Source organism: Nicotiana tabacum, chromosome 17 (genome assembly GCF_000715075.1).
Source record: "Nicotiana tabacum cultivar K326 chromosome 17, ASM71507v2, whole genome shotgun sequence".
Classification (NCBI taxonomy): Eukaryota; Viridiplantae; Streptophyta; class Magnoliopsida; order Solanales; family Solanaceae; genus Nicotiana; species Nicotiana tabacum.
In genome coordinates, this window is record NC_134096.1 from 62,446,908 (window position 1) to 62,455,934 (window position 9,027).

Sequence of the window (9,027 nt, forward strand, 5' to 3'; positions counted from 1 at the left end):
TTTTCTACATTTCTTGAAAGGGGAACAAGCTGCTGGTCCAAATCTATTAGTAGATTTTATCTCATATGGTTCTCGCGGTCCTCTGTTTGATTTAATTTGGAAAGGAAAATGCTTATTAAAATAGGTGTGGACAGAAAATAGAAAAATAATATAACTAAATCCCATAATTTAAGGTATTAATAATGGATTATATATAATTTGTAAGTAATCTTTGATTAGGGTGGGTAATATACAAAATTAGGATAATTTTGGTAAATAAGTTTCATATATTGTATAAGAGGGAAAAAAATCCCAATAAAGAGGGGTTAAGTTGTATCAACTACCAAATATAAGGGAGTGAGTTGCAATTCCACTGAAATCAAGTCCTTTAGCCGTTCCCGAGCCGCTGCGCTTACCCCGGCCCGTCACAGGTAGCTTTCGCACAATATTCATTCCTGCTTTCGTGCGCTATAACACTATTCTTCTCTCCGAAACCAAACAAATCCTTCACTCTCTCACTCTGCTGTCCCGCACATCGTCAATCCCTCTTTCACTCTCTGCGCCGCCATCTTCTACAACCTCCATTTCGGGTAATTTCTTTTCTCATGTAATTCTTCATTTTTGGTTCTGCAACACTTAATGATCTGTTTAATTAATGCAACTGTTTGAGTTACTTTACTGTTCTTCTCTAATCGAATCACATTAACTTCAATCTTTCCTAGTAGAAACTATTTGGTTTTATTTTTTAATTTATTGTTGTTTTTAACAATCATTTGGGACCGCCTTGTTCCTCGTGATCAGCAGCCATTCGTAATTATGATCATTGTTTCTAAGTTTCTGTTTTTCGGAAATGTCGATTGATTAAATGATTTTTATATATATTTATTTGAATTGTTTGGTTCTGGTTCGAGTGAAGGGCCTTGTATGATGACAACTGAGGACAGATCTGTGGGTTGCGCTTTATGTATCTCACCTGCAATGATTACATGTTCGCGGATTTTACTGCTGCTAGTCATTAAGAGTTGCATTAGTGAAATGAACACCCCCCTCCCCCCAAAATCCAAAAAAAGGTGTGAATTTTTTAGGGTTCTTCCTGCAGGTGCCTTTTGGTTTCACACCAGGTGTCCATTACCTGCTTTGGGGACCGACTAATCCTGATTCGCATCAGGAAGTCCTACTTTGGGGTGATTAGTACTTATCACTCCACTAGTCTGGTTCATTTGCCAGAACTACTTTTATGTTATTTTTTTGGCTTGTAAGCCAATGGCGCTTTTATCTGATATTGTTCTTTATTCCGCTATCTGCTCCTGTCAATACTTGTTTTTTAGGCCTTAATATATATATTTGGATTAGTGGGGCTTAATAAGGCCTATATTAAGACAACTTTTTCCTTTTGCAAGTATATGGATTTTACGACTTCTAGAAACTACTTAATGAGAACCTTCAATATGTAGGTCATAGACAGATTAGTCTTGTAAATGCTGTTACTCTGTCCGGGTGTCCTAATCATCTATTCTCATACAACTGGGAAAGTTATTCCGGAAATGTTTTCATGTTGACTTCCCAGCCCATAGCAATGTTGCTCATATGTTCAGATTCTGACCCAGTGGTCTTGTTTGTTTATCTTTTTTCTTATCTCCGTGAAGTAATATGTATTCTGGTATTTTCTGTGTTAACTATACTGATGTTTGAAGCTGATGTCTTTTTGGTGCAAAAATAATGAAAACAAGGGTGATTTTTAGTGACTATCATCTTGTTGAATTTCTACAGAATGGCCACACAAACTGCAGCTCCACCTTCTGCTCAAGTTGTTGGAAATGCTTTTGTTGAGCAGTATTACCAAATACAGCATCACTCCCCAGAGTTAGTATACCGATTCTACCAGGATTCGAGTGTCTTAAGTCGCCCAGATTCTAATGGCGTGATGACATCCGTGACAACAATGAAAGTGAGTATAAGTAGAATTTACTGCTATGATACGTGATATGCTGGAAAGGTGTTGTGCAAGCACAAATATCAACTAATCCTTATGCATCTGTATGATAGCCAAACATTCTAGCAGCTATTAACGAACATGTTTCTCATCTCCTAAGTCATGCTTATTTTGTGTCTCGAGCTATCTTCTTATATATTCAGCAGCCTGAACAAATAAAACCAATTTTGAAGATGCTTACAAGTCATGATTGTCTAGAGTTGGTGGTTGATGTTGGAGATCTATTCTTGGAGAACCATAATATGCTTTTGCCAACCAACAAGCAAACATATACGATCAGAGAAGAAAAGAGAGTAGTTTAAATTGTTACCCAACTAATCGTGAATTATAATTTCATTTTTTACTTGGGAGCACAATTTGTGATCTGGTATTATATTTTGCACCCTTCAAATGAGCTTTAAGAACTCATACTTCACTATGTTGGACAAGTAAAAATCATACTTCTTTTGGGAAATATGATTTAAGAACTCACAATGTTCAGTGCATAGTAAGTACAGTTTGTTTGGTATTCATTTATTTTGTTTCTCAAATAATTTTCCCTTATACTTGCTCATGACCAAGCGCGCCTTCTGTATGTTTCTGCCCCTTACCTAGATCTCTTCCACTAATAGCAGCAACACAGATATTTGAAATCTTGGACTATTTTGGCCCCTGAAGCTCAGCTATGGTTGCTAATAATTGATACTTAGATCTTTCAGATCTTGATGCTTAATTGCATGCTCCGGTGTGGTCAAGGAGGTTCTTTTCTTTTTAATGAATTGAAATAACCGAGTTCTGTTTGATCTTTCTCGATGTTGTTTATCAAAATGGTAGAGCATTCCGGATTTCTGGATGTTTCTTTTCCCTTTACCTGAGGTGACTATTTGCTCTTGGTCATACCACCACAGAATTATTTTACTTTGCTAAATTCAGAGCGATTGTTTATTCGCTATTGAAAGATATCTTTCTTCCGGATGTGAAAATACATGGATCTGGATAGGAAGGGGTGGAGGTCGAGTATTAGGGTTGTTCCGGGGGCGGGACTGGCCTGTTGTTGTTTCGCTGTGGGTTGTTAGTGGTTTATGTAGTTTCCTCACTATTTTCTATGGTAGTATTGTTGTTTATAGTTATTGCTTTTACATATATTTTTTTATTTCTTACGATGCTGTTAATATTTTTTATCTTCTATTGTTGTCACTGACCTATTGTCTATTGTTTATTTTTCTTCTTCTCGAGCCGAGGGTCTTTCGGAAACAGCCTCTACCCCTCTGGGGTAGGGGTAAGGTCTGCGTACACTCTACCCTTCCCAGATCCCACTTGTGGGATTATATTGGGTTGTTGTTGTTGTTGTTGTTGTGAAAATAGATAGTACCAATTATTTATCTATCAAAAGAAAAGGAGATAATACCAATTATTTTTCGTAAAGTGTGTTTTATTTCATTTTTGATATTTTGAAATGGGAACCTGACAATTGTGGATATACTTGTTCCAAATGCTCACTTTTATGCTGTAGAGATGTGCTTGCTAACAATATGAGAAAAAATGAGTAAACAGCTTTATTTGCTACTGACTTATTTCCAGAACTCAGAAAAACCAAAACAACAATAAGTTATTTTCTGCTATATGTCCAAGTTGTTGGAAAAAGGAAAAAGGGAGACCAATTTCCAGCCATAAAGTCCGAGCAGTCGGTAAGCAAAAGAAATTTGGCGACCTAAATGTCAAAAGGGAGCCTAACTTCTAAATATTTTAGGAATTAAAAACCAAATCTAAAACCACTTTTTGGTCTATTTTCTATTTGTGTGGTTTCCGAGCAGTCGGTAAGCAAAAGAAATTTGGGGACCTAAATGTCAAAAGGGAGCCTAACTTCTAAATGTTTTAGGAATTAAAAACCAGATCTAAAACCACTTTTTGGTCTATTTTCTAATTGTGTGGTTGTGAAACCAAACATTCCATTTAGTTGGTTTCAGTCTGGTTTCGAGAACTTTTTGATAATAATCATGAGCTATGTTTTTTGCTTTTCTGGAAATTGAACCAAGCAATGTAAAACAGTTGATATTAAAGGTTTTAACTTAAGGTTTCATTAGTTGTATAAAAAAATAGAATGCTAATAGATGTGCATTACTGATTGTATAAGACCAGGCATACGGAAAAACTAGTCAGCATGTTTATTTTCTTAGATTGGAAGGTGAAGTATCATCATTTTAGAAGCATGAAAGAGTTTGAATGGGATCTTTAGGCTGTAATACTCGTTATTGTCATTACAGATACTTCTGAAGCTGTGACTTTGTTCCATGGCTGTCCACGCTACAATACCACCGAATATGACTGAGAGGAGCTGTTCCAATCCCAAATTTAAGAGTCCTGTCAGAGCTTAAGAAATGTCGTAAAACCTGTCTGCTCTACAATATATTGTAATACCAAGGTCCTTGGTATCTTATTTTGATGAGTAGGTCCTTGGTATTAAGAGCTGGCAATGAATTTATTTGGGAGAATTCCTTGTTTTAGAAATAGCCTTCCTCAAATATATTGCCTTACATCAGCCCATTCTGTTGGAATTGTCAACCTTTAAGTTCTGATAGAAGTTTGTCTTCCATTTTTAGGGCTTCACTTAAAGGGCTGCTAAATTGCTAACATGAGAAGTAGCGTGGCAGAAGTATATTTCTTGTATTGTTTTTTGTTGCACCTTGTTTATTTGTGTATTTTTAAAATCCTGTTTAGAGGTATTAATTGGAAAAGCATTAGCAAGAATTGCATAGTAAGATGGTAAATTGAATACTATCTGCAATATTTAAAACTTTATCGCTTTTGTTGGAGCAGAATATCAATGATATGATATGTTCATTGGACTACAAGAACTACAAGGCAGAGATAAAGACTGCAGATGCACAGGAGTCCCATAAGGATGGTGTGATTGTTTTGGTAACTGGATGCTTAACTGGAAAGGATAACTTGAGAAGGAAATTCACCCAGACATTTTTCCTTGCTCCGCAGGACAAGGGGTATTTTGTTTTGAATGATGTTTTTAGGTATGTACAAGAAAATGAGACTGATACCATATCAGAAATTATTATTGGAACTGCGGATGTACCTTCAGAGGTTCTGACCCCTGATCCAGGTTGGATTTCTTTCAAAATTTGGTAAGTGTACTTGTTCTTGTTATTTTCTTGAAATCTCTTACCATTTTATTTTGATTCTAGAACCAGCTCAAGTGGTGGATCCTCCAAATCTCGACCAAGCTGGCTCTTATGCTGAAGAAGTTAAGAATGTTGAGGAAGAAGTCCATGACTCTTTGGAAGATGGGAGGCAAGTTGGTGATGAAAGAGAGATTGTGGTGGAAGCTGAGTCCCATTTCAATGAGAACCAGAACCATGCAAATACGGAATCAGAGAATTCTGTTGCCCAAGAGGATGCTCCAAAGAAGTCATATGCATCAATTGTCAGTTCACAAACAAAGAAAGGACCAACCAAAATCTATGTACCTACTAATACTTTCAGAATGGCTCCTGCAAAGGCTGTAAAGCAGCCTGTTGCTGCAGTAGCACAAACTCCAGCTCCTGACGCATCAAATCCTACTGCCCACAATGGAGCTAACGTACCTGAAACTAACGATACTGAAGATGAAGGTATAACATCTTGAAACTTGCCTGAAATATATTTATTCCTTCCATTAGGAAAAATCTTTTGATGGGCACATCTAGATGTAACAAAAAATGGAACAGGGATGCTCATTTTTTATTTTGAGCAAATGAAGGAACATGATAAGTAGACGCGTTGAGTTTGATCCAGATGTTGGGTTGTTTGATTTGCAGTAGTCATGCTTGACTGTTGATTCTACTTCTGTTTCCTCATTGTTTACAGTCTCAAGAGTATATGGTCATCTAATTTACTTAACTTCAATTCTTGTAGCTGAGGGGCACTCCATTTATGTTCGCAATTTGCCTCTAGATGTTACTGTAGCCCAACTTGATGGTGAATTTAAGAAATTTGGACCTATCAAGCAAGGAGGAGTGCAAGTTCGAAGTAATAGGGTTGGTTCAGTACACATTGTATTCATCTTGTTTCACTTACTCCTACAGATATTTAATATATTTCCACTGATTCCCTTTTCTGCAGCAACAAGGATTCTGCTTTGGCTTTGTTGAATTTGAAGATGTGAGCTCCATGCACAGTGCCATACAGGTTTGTGCCCTCTGAAATATCATTGCATAGTCTATCTTCACTAGAATTTAAAATGTATCATCTTCCTAGACTTGTTAGTATGATATGCATGATGGACCCTTGATCACACCAGAGTATGACGTTAGTTCTATTTGGCATATAATGGTTAATGGTTCTATTTTTTATGTTAGTTCTATTTGGCATATAATGGTTAATGACAGGCCAGGTTTTGATGTGTGCTGTTCAGCATATAAGGTTATTTGTCGAAATAACAACTGTTTATTTAAAGGGACCTATCATCAGCTGTCTGAGAAGGTTTATGCTAGTCTGCTAGAGAGCAAAATCAAGACCACATCTTCCAGTCATTAGTGCTATATTGCTTTTTCTGATTAATTAGGTTAACATCTCTGATATATTGCAGGCTTAGAATTAAGCTTTTAATTAACAAACATGACAAACATTAACTACTCCTGCTCGCTACTTGCCCACTTGTCCTTTTTTACTACTTTGACTAAAGCCCAGCTCCCGAGACTCTTCATATAATCCCAAAAATTTCTCCTGCCCTCAGAAGCTTCTACATCCAAAGCATGAGTATTTACAGCAACTGATATATGTACGTGTACGCACATGTATATATTTGTACATATTAATGAATACAACACAGTTTGAAAATTTTAAATGTGTTAGAAAATCAAATTTTTTGGGTTGAACTAGAAGAAGTCGGCTACTGACCATGCTTATTTTAGAAACTGTAACTCGGAACTAGAATGAAAAGTTCTAATGAACCAAAACTTCAAAATGAAATTAATTGAATAGCCTCTAATTGTAAAATGATCAACCCTAGTAGTTTATAGTTTGTATAAGTGGCACTTAACATGTTGGTTAACTGTATTCTGGAACAAGGAAAAAAATCATTGGCTCAGCAAAATAACCTACTAAAGAGTAGACGATCAAGGTGGCATCTAGTATTGAGAAGCAAGTGCTGCCTGGACGAAGATCATGATTCCCCCTATGGTATCTATGAAAATCCATAGGGGAGTTTTTCTTATCACATATATGCAGAGGATTTATGTTTAGTGTACTTCACTTTTGTGAAAGTTGAGCTCTGGGAGGAGCTGTTCACCTGTTGGAGTGGGGAACGTGATGAAGAGTTTCAACTTTTCATTTCCTTCTCATTTTTGGTATATTATCCAGAAGGTTTTGAAATTTATGTGCAACTTATTACAAGTAGGTTTCTTGTGTAGGAAAAATGAGATTGTGTTTTGATGAGTGGTTGAGAGTCGTGGTACGTACTGTTACAAAAACACATCATTTGGATGGTTTGTTCTGGATTCCCTAATTTTCTGCTACATAGAGTGCACATATTAAATTAAGAGAACTGTTTCAAACCAGACTGCAGCCTCGAGGAGGTGATTGGAAATCTACATTTATAGATGGAGCAAAATGTGCATGTTACACCATATCAATGTAGTCACTACAATCTAAGGATACAATGTTTATTCAAGGCTAAAGCATGTGTAGACCTTGATTCAGTGTGCAGTTCTGCTATCACCACCGCGGAAGAGCCACAATTAGTTCAGTTAGTGCTCTACTATGTGTCTATGTCTGATATTCCGGTATAGTTCTATATTAAATCCTGATTCTGCAGCCATGGACTTCATTTAATGTTAAACAAAGTTTTGCCTGAAGTAGTAATCAGGAATATGCACAGATTAGCTGTATAATATGGGAGAAAATAATCTTCTCTATCTTTTGTCCTTAGTTATCTTGCTGCTCAGGTTATTAGATGATTATTTTCTGTTATTTAATGCTTTAAACATGCTGATGATTTAAAACTACTGCTAAATTCTTGGGTTGTTTTTCCGTGACAATTCTTTTATTCAGGCTTCACCCGTTACCATTGGAGGTTGTCAGGCTGTTGTTGAGATGAAGAGAACTACAACTAGAGGTAAGTTTAAGAGTCTATATTTCCTTAAAAGTTTTCAGATGCTAAGTTCGGATAAGAAAATAGACATCAAATTCTGCAATTTATTCATACCATCAAACTTTAATCATTGATTGGATTCACGGCTTTTTTCATATAAATAATAAACCTGGTTTTCAATTTGATGTTGCAGTTGGTAGCGCTAGAGGCCGGTTCCCTCCTGGAAGAGGAGGATTCCGAAATGATAATTTCAGGGGCCGTGGAAACTTTGGTGGAGGTCGGAGCTATGGGAGAAATGAATTTGGAGGACGTGATTTTTCAGGGCGTGGTAGGGGTCAAGGTGGACGAGGTGGTGAAGGCTATCAACAAGTTAGAGGGAGAGGAGGAAGGAGAGGTGGCCCTGGTCAGAGTATTGCTCCAGCATAGTTTGTGGCTGGATAAATTTTGGTGGCAAATTTTTGACCTAGTTTCTTTGTTGGCCAGTGTGCGAGCAGCGGAACAGTTTAGTTGTGTAGTGTTATCAGCTTAATCATAGTTGAGATTGACATTAATTTTTTCCATCTTTTTTATTTCCCTTGACAACTTGGGTTCTCTCAAGTTAAAGTGTCGGGCAATTTTTGTTACTAATTGATTTTTGCGTAGGTGACTCGTGTTTCACAGGGTAGAAAATGTAACTTGCAGCGCTTAATGCTTGTTTCCAATGATATAGGAAAAGACCTGTGCTATGCTAAGATTGATTTGCTGAAAAATTAGCTTGTTTCCTTGCTGAAGCTAAGAGTGGAAAGTTAAAAGATATGATTTTTTGCATCATTATTCTATGGAGTATTCGTTATCTTGATGTGACCTTTTCTTTTTGTCTATATTTTTCCTATCTTGATAGATTATTTAAAACTTCTAATTCTCATTTTGGATTTCCATCAACATCCACGGAAAAACGATGTTAGAGTTGCGATTGACGTTCTTACTGTTACGCCTAATTTGATAACGACACATT

General features: G+C 36.6%; 1 protein-coding gene across 1 annotated transcript; it reads left to right on the forward strand.

The window, feature by feature from the left end:
* Positions 1 to 398: 398 nt before the first annotated feature.
* Positions 399 to 8,782, forward strand: LOC107792292 (nuclear transport factor 2). The gene is made up of 8 exons (XM_016614489.2): positions 399 to 569; positions 1,750 to 1,927; positions 4,769 to 5,066; positions 5,149 to 5,574; positions 5,858 to 5,979; positions 6,065 to 6,130; positions 7,994 to 8,057; positions 8,227 to 8,782. Exons 2-8 carry the CDS (start codon positions 1,751 to 1,753, stop codon positions 8,457 to 8,459), a joined length of 1,386 nt encoding a protein of 461 aa, XP_016469975.2. The 5' UTR covers positions 399 to 569; position 1,750; the 3' UTR covers positions 8,460 to 8,782.
* The last annotated feature ends 245 nt before the right edge of the window (positions 8,783 to 9,027 follow it).

Excerpts from the sequence above, each read along its gene's own strand:
- LOC107792292 (XM_016614489.2), top strand. The coding sequence starts at position 1,751 with ATGGCCACACAAACTGCAGCTCCACCTTCTGCTCAAGTTGTTGGAAAT. Across the intron at positions 6,131-7,993 it reads CCATGCACAGTGCCATACAG|GCTTCACCCGTTACCATTGG; the intron begins GTTTGTGCCCTC and ends TCTTTTATTCAG. Across the intron at positions 8,058-8,226 it reads GAAGAGAACTACAACTAGAG|TTGGTAGCGCTAGAGGCCGG; the intron begins GTAAGTTTAAGA and ends TTGATGTTGCAG.